We start from the raw sequence: 13,615 nt of genomic DNA on the forward strand, positions 1-13,615 counted from the left end.
GTAAGGCTGCACTTTTTGCAGCGATCTCGTAGAGAAAACTATTCCGTGCATATATAAAACAGGTCAGCGGCTCCGAACCGTAGTAAAGGGACCTCTGGCTAATACGTCGGTTCCGTGTCGGGCTCGTAGCCGAAAACTAGCTTTACTTTGTTGTCTGGGTCAACTTTGCTTGCGAGAGACAGAGAGAGGCGTTGAAAGACTGCTCCAACGGAACTTATTGTTTTTGGAGGAAAACACGAACACAGAGTACAGTCGAGTCTTAATAACTTACAACTGGGCTCGTCAGACACTCTTCTTGGCTGCAGTGGTTATTATTATATTTACATGCTTCCAGCTCCCGTTTCTGCTCCGTGACAGCTCGTACTTTTCCTTTTTCTCCCTCCTCGCGCTCACAGACACATAACGGGTATGGCAGTCCATTCTCCCTGCAGCACGGACTACACTGCCCATGGGGCTACATTCTTTAGGGCTATGCCTGTAACACTCTGCCTATTGCCTTCATATTAAATCATTTTTGTGAATAATCTTTTTTAAAACATTTCTTCACGTCATTATGCGAGCCGCAAGTAGAGGTGACATGGAGATTGAGACAGACATTAGAGCCTCTTAATGCGTGTTTTGTTTGGGGCGTGGAAACCAAAAATAGAGAGGGCATAGCCGAACATATGAAACAGGAAAATACAGCTGTGTAATCCCTTTATTTCAGCAAAGTAACTGTATTCTGATTACCACCTTTTTAAATGGTAACCGTAATGGAGTACAGTTACTCATATTTTGTATTTTAAATACGTAACGGCGGTACATGTATTCCGTTACTCCCCAACACTGCAGGTAAGTAACATGATTGGGTATAAAAAGAGCTTATTAGAGAGGCAGAGTTTCTTAGAAGTTAAGATGGGCAAAAATTCAACAGGCTGGGAAAAAGGAAAAAAACCCCACCTCTGTTCACACACTGTGGAACAGTTCCAGTCATGTTCGTTAACTTAAAATTGTGAAGATTATATATACTGTATCATCTGCTACACATAATATCGCTCCAAAAATCTGGAGCAATTTCTGTGTGCGAGGGACGATGCCAAATAAATCAGTAACTAGATCAGGAAATCTGGGGCCTGATGTGCCACTGCATTAAAAACAAGGCATGATTCTGTCGTGGAAATTATTGCCTGGGCTCAGGAACACTTCTAGAAATCACTGTCTGCTCCATCATGCAAAGAAGAAGAAGTCTTATGTGAACATAAGCCAGAAACATCACCATTCTCTCTGCTCATTTAAAATGGAGTGAGACAAAGAGGAAAACTGTTCTGTGGTTAGACAAATTGAAATTCTTTTTAGAAAATGTAGAAGCCATGAATGGCTTTTTGTCAGAGCTTAGTTCAAAAACATGCATCTCTGATGGTATAGGAGTGCATTAGTGTCTGTGGAATTGGCAGCTTACAGATATGGAAAGGCTCCATTGATGCTAAAAGGTATATACATGTTTTATAGTGACATTTGCACCCATCATAAAGACGTTTTTTTCAGGGAACGCCTTGCATATTTTAGCACAACAATGCTAAACTGCATACTGCATCTATCAACACAACATGGCTTCAAAGTAGATGAGTATGGGTGCTGAAGTGGCCTGCCTGCAGTCCAGACCTTTGGCCAACTGAAAACATTTAGTGCAACATGAAAAGAAAACCCAGGACTGCTGATGAGCTACAATCCTCAATCAGACAGGAATGGTAAAACATTCCTCTCCCAGATTCCAGTAACTAGCCGCTTCAGTTCCCAGATGTTTACGAGCTGATCTTTAAGGAAGAGCAGATGCTGCACAGTGGTAAACATGGCGCAAATTTCTGGAGACGTGTAGCTGCCTTCAGATTCAAAATGACCTTAGTTTTCTTAAATTTCACATTTCAGAATAACATTCAGGGGAGTCATTTGAACAACTTGCTTCTTGACAGTTTAATATGTCAGACTCCATCCAGAGTCCATATATATATTTCTGTATCTGTGTGTGTTTGTAAGCCTGTATGTATGCATCTATATGCATGTGTGCCTATGTATGTATATGTGTATCAGGGATTAATTATGGAGAATAAAGGTCTACTTGTACGCAGTGAAACTGTGGGTTTTGAAGTGAGATGGGAGATGATTTTCTGTTTGGCTGAGCAGGCTCAATGGTCCTATTCAACTAGCCCCCTTACTGCCCATTGTCCTACCACCACCAGCCCTTCACACACACACACACACACACACACACACACACACACACACACACACACACACACACACACACACACACACACGGCTGTAGTGGAATTGGAGAGGAGCCTGGGGGAGAAAGAGCGGTGAAGAGTTGGGGGATGAGGGAGGTCCAGCTGAAGCAGAGAGTGAAGTGAGTAGGTGCAAAGGAAGATTTCTGAATGAGGTACAGAAGTAGAAATAGCCTCATGATGCTTAAATTGTATCTCTGTAACACTCGCAAACTGTTATATATCAGTTGCTCTTGGATTTTATCCTTGTTTACACAATTTACCCTAATCAGCTGTCCTGACACATGGCTGCGAGCTGTCATCATTTGTTGTCACATTGGTATGTGGTCAGTTCTATCAATGTGTATATTTTAAAGACACAATTTGGAGCAGGTTAATATCCACTTTTCTCAGGTTAAGATTACATACACAATGAGCATGTCATACTCTAAGTTAGACCTCTTATCCAGTGGTTAACCAGTACTACATGACCCCTCCCAAAAAAGGCCCTCAGACAATACAAACACACGGTGGTCAGACAATAGTCTGGCAAGGAGAGAGAGGAACTCACACGCGTCAGGGGTTAATAATTGTCTGTCACTGGTTTGGAGCCTATTAGGACATTGATCTGACTGTGTCTTTTATGCCACCTGGGGAAAAGGAATGTGTCGGGTCTCCTATTGTGTCTGACTGTGTCTGGGAGAGCATCGAGTGGTCATACCCTCTGTGTGTGTGCGTGAGAGTCAAAGAGAGGTCAGTCAAAGTGGAATGGGCCAGAGTGTCACACTGTGCAGCGACAGTGGAGGGTTGGATATTCTTGAGGTCAGCTGGTCAAAGGTCATTCAGCCCTTATGTTGATTTCAAAGCAGAAATCACTGCATGTGGAAAATTGCATTTAAACATGTGAATACAATGCCATCATAGCAGGGATCGACACTGCAACTGACCAAGCAGGTTCTCTCATTTAGTTAGCAATAGCCAGGAAGTTAGCTAATGCTATGAAAAACTATCAAAAGCAAACCACCATTAGCAACCTGCATTTGGCTAACAGCGAACCTAATTGGATAATATATTTCTTATATTGCAAAAATTAATAATGACATACACTGACCAGCACATAAACACATGCATAAGCCCATTCAACATAACGCTCACTCTATCATCGAAGACATACAGCCTGAGCAGTTAAGTGCTAATAAAGACATGAGCACCTTTTGCAATAGCTTAACTTTTACACAAACAAATAACATCCACAAACCGAGTTTCAGTCGTAGCTTCTCCTGCTTGTTAGATAAATTCATCTCCTCCTCTTTTTGAAACATTATTTCATAATAAAATGTCTCAGTCAAACTCATTCCTTAATTCAGTCATAAGCGATGTCTGAGTAACCTGTAAACTTAGGAACAGTCACAATTTATTAGGAGTAGAGCCTTTAACACATAGTCTTTGTGGAGGATTGTGAAAACCAGGTGAGGAAGGAGAAACAAGGAAGGAGAAAAGTGTTAGTTGGAGGCAGTATAAAAATGCCACAAAACATGTCATTGTAAAATGACTGCATGTCAAAGAAAGCTGTTATAAATGCAAAATCCAAAATATTAAAGCATATGAATTAAAGCAAAGTTCTTACATGTTCAGTCAGCATTAACACTTTCACCAGACAGGCATATATGCATGTAGTAATTATGTTGAAGATAGTTTCTGTGTTCTATGTTTCTATGAGGCATTTGTCATACTGCTAAATAACATCTGGGAGATAGCACTGTGTTTTGGTTATGTTATATGAAATAAAAGAGATAAATAAATGAGATATGCTGAGCAATGTTTATAACTCTGTGAGTTAATATAGGTTTGGGGGACTGTAGGAAGACAAGCAAACCCTTTCCCCCCCCCCCCAGTTCTGTCTTTTTGGGCAACCATCTGTTAGACCTCAGACTTAGTGAAAACACTCAGATGACACAGCTGGGGTTTAGAGGAGGGTATTTAAATGTTTGTGGCTGCCTGTTGGTTGGCCACGTAGTCAGAGTTGAACTTGAAGATGGAAAAAAAGGTGGTGAAGTTTTGGTTATAGGATAAGGGGAAGGCAAATATTGGTTATAGTTTGGATAAGATGTCCTCTGAAATGAAAATTAGGCAGTTTTGCATCCTCTGAAGTGAGAGAACGGCCGCTACGTGTGTGTGTGTGTGGAGGGGGTCCTCTGTTGGTAGGACAATGAGACAGTGGGAGCTGCAGCAGTTTGCTGAAAGATGACTCCTTTGCAGTCTTCCAAAATCACATTTCCTCCCACATCTGTCCTTCTTTTTGTCTCCTCATCCAAATGCTTTCTCTTTTGGGCAGCTTCTAACCCCCTTCTCTTCTTCTGCCGTCCCTCTTTGCTAAAAAATAATTGTGTGTTTCTCTTAGCAAACATTAGCTCATTTTAAGGTTTTAGCATAGGTTTTTATTATTTTTGGGGTAATAAATTTTAAATCTAGAATTCATGAGGACAGTTGGGTAGTACTGTGGGGCTCACTGTAACATAATCAGTGAGACTGAATCAATGTTTTGGTAATTAAAAATGACATTAGGCAAGAAAATCCCCCCAGCAGACTAGTAACTAGAAACTCAGAAAGGCTTTCAGTTAATATGAGGAACCGGCTGAATTGCAGTGGAAATTTCCTACCAAATTAGCTCAGACAATCTAACAGAAAGATTCCTGCATAATGAATTGAAGTTACTCCTATCTCTTTGTCTCTCCCATACTTCTGGAAAATAAACTGAAGCACAAAAATGTGTGATAAGCACTCTGAAATTACATTTGTGAATGCTCAAAAACAAAGCATTTGCCCCTTGGCAGGCTTATTTATGTTTGTGCTTATTTGGTAACTCTGGTCCAGGGAACACCAGGTGATCTGGCTTGGTACGGAAGGTCAGTTCTGTGATGTCACTTCCCCTTCCTCTCCGGATATTCCCAGCATTCTACTGCCAGCAGCCAGGAACTCTGGGAACTGAGAGCAGGAAGCCTGGCTCCTTTGGAAGAGTGAAAATTAAAAGAGGGCAAATAGCCTAGGATTAGTTGAGATATTATGTGATATTTCTGCAGCAGTGAATGACTCATCATTTTCTGCGAAATGTATTCAAATCTGTGTGAATGTAATTGAGATTGTGTGATATATCTGTGAAACACCAACAGAGAAATATTGCCCCCTCCTGGCTTTTCTTCATGTCTTTTTTGTCTGGATTATTTAGTCCTCATCCTTTTGAATGAGAGAGCACACCAAACCTTCTCCCCTTTAACTCCACCTAGTACATTAATCAAAGCCCACTATAGGCTATCTCAAAATACAGTGTAATAACAATGAAAGCATTAGAGGTTAAAATACTCTATAATACAGCTTAAGAATAAAAATAACTTTGCTGATCCGAAAGAGAAATTCATATGTTTGACATAGCTCGTCTGCTATTAACACGAGAGTTTAAAAGCCTGCTGGCTGTGGGTGCGAATGATTTCTCTGTTTTACAATGGTGAGAGAGGAGTCTTCCATTACTGATGTTTTTTGTTCCATCAAGATGCTGTAAAGTGTGTTATCAGAGTTATTCAAGATGGCATACACCCAGATAATAATGCGTAATTACAATGCAAGAAGTATATTGGGATACTCTGTAATACAGTTTGCACCCCTGATAATAAAGAAGTGAAGGTTAGGATTCTCTATAACAGAGCCTGCACATGGATAATAATGTGTAATTACAATTGAATGAAAAATTTATGGTGATAAAAATTAGACTGAAACAATTACATGATAAATGCCAGGAAATAGCCACTTAGGTCTGGGACTATATCATGAAGTGCTAATACACTATTCTTATCAAGGTCTAAGAATAGATCCTTTTATTACTGTAAGTATGCAAAACATCTATGTGACATGAAAATATCACATTCATATAAACTAGCACAGCCATGGCTATAATTATTAGCACATTATGGGATTAACAATGTAGGATCATACAATATAATTTATGGCCAGGATATTCTGAGGTCCATGCAATAAATAACAGAAGAATTTATTGATGATTGTTGTAGGGTGATCCTAATAGCATTTTCACCCTTACATGTCTCAAACAGTTTGTTTAATTATAATATTAGGAAACGTTTCTTATTTAGATTTGTTGATAGAGTCCCTGAGCACCGGAAAGTATACCATAAACATGCATACTGTGTCATTATTGATACTGTCACCAAGGAGAAGTATATTCTTTCAGCTGTAATCATTAGTGTATGCAATTCACATGTGTATGGTTGCATGTTGGTACTTTTTCTATGATGTTCACCGCAAAACACATTAAAGACTGTGCACAGTATTTGTTCTGTGAACCAGAAAGACTGCAACATCCGGAAGGAGGGAGGGGAACATGAGCATTTGGCTCTAAACCTTAAATGATGGGGACCTCTGCTGGTAACATTTCACATGATATTTTTTTGAGTAGGAAATACCACAAAGGCGTTATATTTTAGCACACAAAATTGTTTATAATGGTATTCATCTACCTGGTCTGTTCATTTTCACACATTGAGTCAGGGAAGGTGATTCAGTCTAAACTCTTAAGTGCTATAAAATTTTTGATTCAAGCAAAAATTCGAAACCACACAGAAAACACAGGTGTTGCTGTGATGTTATAACTGGTATTGCAAGAAGTAACAGTATGTGAATGTGTGTGTGAATGGGTGGATGACTGGATATGTAAAGCGCTTTGGGGTCCTTAGGGACTAGTAAAGCGCTATATAAATACAGGCCATTTACCATTTACCAGTAACAAACAAGAAGCAACTGAAAAACTTTTTTTTTTTTATTGGTGACAACGCTGCTGAGACAAAGCCATATTTTGTTACTGTGGTGGTTTGTGTCGTATCCCTTTATGTTGACTGAGCAGCAGTGGTTCCTCATCTCAGTCAGTTTGCCTTGAGGAGCCCTTCATCTGTTAAAAAAAAGCATATATACATTGTTTGGACCAGCATGTATGGGGAACTTGATGCATTTGCAGGAATTGATTCAAACTGAGCTGTAACTTTTACTTGTATTTATCATGCATCAACAGTTTTTCCAGTGAGCAGAAGTGTTTTCCTTTATAGGTTTGCAAACTGGGATCGTGGCTCTGTTGCATGACCCAATTTGGGCTATTAGTTGTTGAACAAAAGACATAAGAGCATATTTTTCTGGAAACCTTAGTGAAATCATAATTTTTCTTTGGAAGCAGTAAGGGTGTAATTAGTTTTTTCACAGGTCTGCACAGAGTCCTGTGAAAAACCTTACTCACACGATTGTAATTTGTCCCTCCATAAAAATATCTTTAAAAAAAATATATTCAACACAACGACAACAAATTAAAACTCTTCACACTTCTTGCTAATGATGTCATGTAAGTAACATTAGTCAATCAGTCCATCGTCACAGAATGGCATTGGTTGAGTTGAAGCTCAATATCAACAAACAATCAGAGAGAGATAGAGAAGGGCTGTTTATAAGAGGAGGAGGAGTAAGTTCATGCCTAACAACAGTAATTCCAAATGACATTTGAGCAGCTGTGACAGACTGTGTTCTTGCTCATGGAATGGCAACCAGATTGAAAAATGCCCCTTTCTGCAATCAATGTTTATGTTTTCCAGCACAAACACCCATTAAAGTGGCCCCTTTCACATTTTTTCTCATACAACATAATGTTCCCATTTAATCATTATAATTACACTGCATGAGAAACATGTGAAAGAAGCCACTTCCATGAGTAAATCCTAAGATGCAAGACGACCGGAGCTACGTGTTGTTAACATTGTTGTTTTTCCTTTTCTTTTCTTTTCTTTCCTTTTTTTTTTTTTGATGTAGTAGCATAATAGCAGTAATGTTTTTTTTCCGACTGGCCGTGTGTGTGTGTACGATCACTGGTTAAAACTGTTTTGATGTGATGATGTGGTTTAGCCATAAGGGTTAGAGGTTTTTTTTGTTTTTTTTTTAAATGTTGTTTGAAAATTGGGTTTTGTGTTTACATATGAAGAAAAAACAAGGCTGGGAGATTTTTTTTAAGTGCCTCAGCCATGGACTTGGAATCTGTGGGATTTCTATGAGATAAATGTGTCTTTGTGTTTATTTGCATCCTGCCACAGTTCTGCTCTGTTATACTTGTTTTATTTTCGCACCATCTTTCATCACCCCGCAGTACTCCTCACACTCTGCCTTGCTGTAGAACTTGTTGCCGTTGGCCTGGCAGAAGCCGCTTTTGTAGGCCACACACAGACCAGCGGTGGAGTCAAAAACCCAGATGGGAGGCTTCCCTGTGCAGGGCTGAGCATCCATAGGCAGACGGCACACAGCTGAAATGACAAAAGAGATACACACAATATAATATAGGTAATATTCATTCGTGGTGTGCCACAAGAGTCTCAAGTAGAACATGAATTGCACTTTGTAAAACAGTTGCAGTCCCTTTCTGTGGCTGTTATAAGGAGCCTCATTGAAAACAAACACAGTAGCTTCTCATAGAAAATAAGTGTTCTTCCGTTTACGCGTCATTTGGAAACCCCAGCTGAATCCATAATTAAATGTTGGACCAAACCCCCCAAAACCTGAATTTGCACGTGTGTTGCACGGACATCTATGCACATTAGCAAATGTCATGTTGTGTTTGTTTTTTCTTACCTTCGGTGCGGCAACTCTGCAAACAGTCCCTTTCATTTTCAAAGTTGTTCTGATTGCCCAAACATCCTCCATACTTGAAGAGCTCGCAGTTCATTGAAGAGGAGTTGTAGTAGTAACGCACGTGGATCCCGAAACACGGTCCTGTGTCTGGTGCTGCTTTACAGGCCTCTGTGGGAACAGCGAGGGAATATACATATGCATAAGAAAATATACAACATCAGAATCAGAACTTGATATTTGGCATAAACTGATATCCTACCAGTCCCATTGAACATAGCTGTATCATCACCAGAGCCCTCCACATCTGGAGCCAAAGAAGGCACTGCATTTCTCCTCACACGCTGTTTAACACAGACACACAGACTCAGAGATACAAAAATGACTCAACCACAAATAATCTGCATTATACCGATAAAATGATCTCCTATAATGTAACGTCTCACATGGATTATATGATGGCCTTGTAATTCATTTATGATGAATTCTACCATAAAACTCAAACTCCTGAGTACAAAGGACAACAGATGTTCTTTCATGCATTATAAAGGAAATACAATTAAAGCATATGCATAAAATATTCAATGTTAAATAGATTGTAATACCTGAGGTTCAGGCTGAGCTGTGGCTGTTGCCACCTCCTCTCCAGGAACACAGTCACCTGCAGATCAAGTGAAGTAGTGTCATTTGTTCATATACTTCATCTATAGCCTAAAATATCGTGTTAAGATGTCATGAATAACAGTTCCATTCTTCAAGTTTTTTATTTTATTGTGTGTGTGTGTGTGTGTGTGTGTGTGTGTGTGTGTGTGTGTGTGTGTGTGTCTGTGTGTGTGTGTGTGTGTGTGTGTGTGTGTGAGTGAGCCTGGATTTTCATGTCTTTTGTAAAGAGGTAGAACATACGCAAGGAAAGAAACCATGAAGATAGAGTGTAGATCTGGGTTGATTTCTTTAAAATGTAAGAACTAGAGTACTGATCTCGGAGGAAGACTGTACGCTTATCACTCCATTTTAGAAGAGTGTTAGCGTGTGTGATAATCTGTCTATGTGTGTGTCTGTATGTGTGGGCTGTACCTTTGTTCTCTTTAATGATAATATTGGCATCACTCATTCCCTGGTCTTTAACCAGTCTTTTAAAGTCATCCAGGACAGTGTTTCTCACAGTCATAGTTCGACCTGAAGAACACAATCATTTGGAAAATAAAAACCTTAAAATGGCATTAAGACTTCAGGACTTCACCTAATAGTCACTATAACAACAATCAAGTGTATACTTAAGGACTGTCAAATGAATCCATTTTGGTTTACATTTTTAGGAAGCGTTTACTCACTGTAAAGCTTAACTGAGGTGGTCTTATTGCCTGATAACTTCTGCTTGCTCATTATTACTATGGCGTACTCATTGTAGTTTGTGTGAACCACGTATGCATCCACGTCTGCCCCCCACTCTGTGAGAGGGAGAGTACAGGGAGAGTCATAATATCGAAAAATCCGCTGTACAAAAGCTCACGTACAGCATTATTTACACAGATTAGAGACATACTTGCAACATGATAGAAGAATCGTCCTGGTGTGGTGGTCAGCTCATAATCCTCAATCCTCTCCATACATGTTCCTCGTCTTAACACACACACACACACACACACACACACACACACACACACACACACACACACACACACACACACACACACACACACACAAAGAGGGGGGTTTAGAATATACTGGAGTTAAAAGCAGTTAATGTGTAGAGAGACTCATTTGAGGAAACATGTTTAATACATCAGTGAGCAGATCGCATTAATGTTACAGCTGCTACTGGTATTTTACAGCTTGATAGCTTCTTTTACAGCAGATTCTCAGAATTTGGTAGCTTTCACAAATAAAATTCATCCAGCAAAATTAAATATTATGTTTGTTTTTTTTGCCAGATTTCTCTTAAATTTTGGTTAATCCAGTTTCCCTCAATATGTCTGCTAGAATGTTTAGAATGAGTACATTAGCAAAAACAAACAACAAAAAACATTTTTTGTAAAAACCCACACAGCTTGAAGGGAACACAATAGTGGACATTGTGTTTTGCTGTCAGAAATACATGCTTGCTGTACATTACTGTTTGTGTCCGCACACCCATGCGTTTTCTACTAACCTCAGTGAAGTTCGAGTCACCTTGAGTTTGCCTTCATTATCACCTCTCTGAAGTACCAGTTTTCCGATGGCTGCACCTGACTTATAACGTTGCATATAGGGACATGTGGATGCAATGGCAATATCATGCCATGTTCCCAAATACTGTCAGGAGAGGTAAACAAAAGGAAGATTTTCACAAATTGATATAAAACTCACAGACTGCTTAACCAAACATCTGGTATAAAAATAAAGATGTTACAAATATAGATTATTAAAAAAGTATATAGTTAAATGTTGTTTTAATGCTGGGTTTAAAGCAAAACGTCAACTTTAATTAAACTATTTTAAGTTTGTTTTAAAAATACAAGTTTGGAGAGGTCCTTGTGTTCTACATCTAAAGGAAACGTTTACTTTGGACCTTCTCAGTCCTGAGAATACAAGTGATTTGAAGCAGTCGTTTGACTGGATCATAAAGGATGTTTTGCAATGAGAAATAGATAAATATTACCTTAGGCTTGCTCTGTCATAGTTATCTATGAGCACTCAATGGATTCATACCCGACCTTTGCACTGTGCAACTAACAGCTCTAGTTTCCATTATAAAAGCCCTCAGCATATAATCCTCATATTTTTAGGTTTCCTCTGCTTGAGATTAAGGCTTAAAGAAATTTTCAGTAAACACTAAAAGAATTTAAATACACAGGAAAAGGGCATACCAGCATCTCCTGCTTTTAACTTTTTGCATTTAACACTTCTCAGAATTATGCAATATGCACAATGTTAAAGAATATTAACCAGAGCGCAGAACTCGAGCACTTACCTGGGTTAAATCAAAGTTTTCCTGTGTGGGGTAAAGCGGGTCTGTGAGTACAGGGAGCCCCTCGAGGCTCCAGGTCCATCCCAGGACCAGCAGAGTAATCACAGTCGCTGCTTTCTGCATCTCACCAGCTTGTCTGTCCACGCGTTGGTAACAATGTCCCCTAAGTATGAAACATCAAAACAGCCCCCTCTCACCTCTTGATTAGGAGACAGTGCATTGAACTGCTATGGGCTATGTTTGCCGGGTCACCCTCATGTACCCAGCCCCCCCCACAGCTGAGTAAAAAATAAACAAGTAAAAGAGCAAAGTTCAGATTTTGTGTATCTCACCTGACCACTGCAATGCAAACAAATCAATACTTGTCATGATTGGAGGGACTAATGAGTAACAATAGCATACTAGTTCATCCTAATGTGTATAAGTTATAGAAGTTATCTTTTCTGAACTACAGAGCCCACAATGCTTTGGGCGCATATACAAAAAGTTACGTATCTTGGCGAGTGAGCTGCCGTCTACAGCTCCACCCTTGTAATACCTAAATAACTATTGGTAGCTCAAGCTTGCACTTTGTACCAGTGGATGTACAGACCAGGACCCCAGCTCAAGATCACACTGGAACCTGAAAAATGTTATAATATTATTCACAGACAGGTTAGAGAGCAAAGAGGACCAGATGTGACTGGATAGTAGGTTAGCCAGAATCACATTTCTGAGGGCTTGGATTGGACTGATGTATGATTCCAGACATGTGTAAATTGTAACATTATAAAGTTACTAAATTGTAACTTTATAATGTGAAACCATGATGTTGGAGTAAATTTACAAGGTATCCACATGCATGCATGATTCTGTTTCAGCTCTCTCCCTCCATGTCCCGTTGGGGAGCGGTGCAGCCCATTTTGAAAATGATTCCTTGGGGCAGTGAAACATACAGGAAACATTTGTACATGAGATATTTTATTACCGTACACTTGCCATATGTTTGGTGCTTTTTTTTTCTCAAATAGCATGGTCGCTTTATTTGAAATAATATTGGCAATAAAATATTATCTTTAAATAAATATTTGTCACATCTCTTAAACTTGCACATCCAAATGCATATGATAAATAATTGTGGAAAGTATTAGCACACCATGCCATATATAGCAGGTGGTGCAGCTTTAAAAGGGCCTTAAAAGTTAAAGTCCTTTTTTTGTATTTAAACTTGTTTCACACATTAAAAAACAATTTGCATTTTGGACTATGTACCAGCTGTATATTAAAATATATAGCAAATATATATTTATTAAAACGCTCAAATTTGACAGAAACACAACATCCTTATTGCATTTTTTTTTACATTTACATATTTTTATTTATATTAACAGTTAACAAGAGAGTGGAGGCAAAGTCGAGTGGGTGATTTGTGACAGATGGATAGCAGCAAGAGTAAAAGGAAGGTTTAAACGCTGGTAGTCATACCCAGTATGATGTTTGGTTTGGAGACAGTGGCACTGACAAAAAGACCTCGAGGTCTGCCAGCTCGAGGTTGAGCTCAAGGTGGTAGAGCTGAAGATGCTCAGGTTTTTATTGGGATTGACCAGAATAGAAAGGATTAGAAACGTGTACCACAGAGGGACAGCTCAGGTAGAGGGACAGCAGTTCAGAAATAAAGTTAGAGTGGTAAGGCTGAGACGGTTTAGATATAAGCAAAGGAAGTATAGTGGATATACTTGGCAAAGGATGTTGAACGTGTAGCTGCCAGGCAGGAGTGAAAGAGGAG

The 13,615-nt window shown here is 39.3% G+C and overlaps 1 protein-coding gene across 1 annotated transcript; it reads right to left on the reverse strand.

The window, feature by feature from the left end:
• Positions 1-7,049: 7,049 nt before the first annotated feature.
• Positions 7,050-12,045, reverse strand: ambp (alpha-1-microglobulin/bikunin precursor). Its single transcript, XM_082542236.1, has 10 exons — positions 11,854-12,045; positions 11,053-11,195; positions 10,447-10,523; positions 10,235-10,351; positions 9,978-10,079; positions 9,509-9,564; positions 9,166-9,247; positions 8,907-9,074; positions 8,408-8,581; positions 7,050-7,194 (listed from the first exon to the last, which is right to left on the reverse strand). The coding sequence occupies exons 1-10, from the start codon at positions 11,971-11,973 to the stop codon at positions 7,169-7,171; spliced, it is 1,065 nt and encodes a 354-aa protein (XP_082398362.1). The 5' UTR covers positions 11,974-12,045; the 3' UTR covers positions 7,050-7,168.
• Positions 12,046-13,615: the final 1,570 nt, after the last annotated feature.

The sequence above is a fragment of the Aulonocara stuartgranti genome (genome assembly GCF_965226115.1).
Source record: "Aulonocara stuartgranti genome assembly, chromosome: 7".
NCBI classification, from domain to species: Eukaryota; Metazoa; Chordata; class Actinopteri; order Cichliformes; family Cichlidae; genus Aulonocara; species Aulonocara stuartgranti.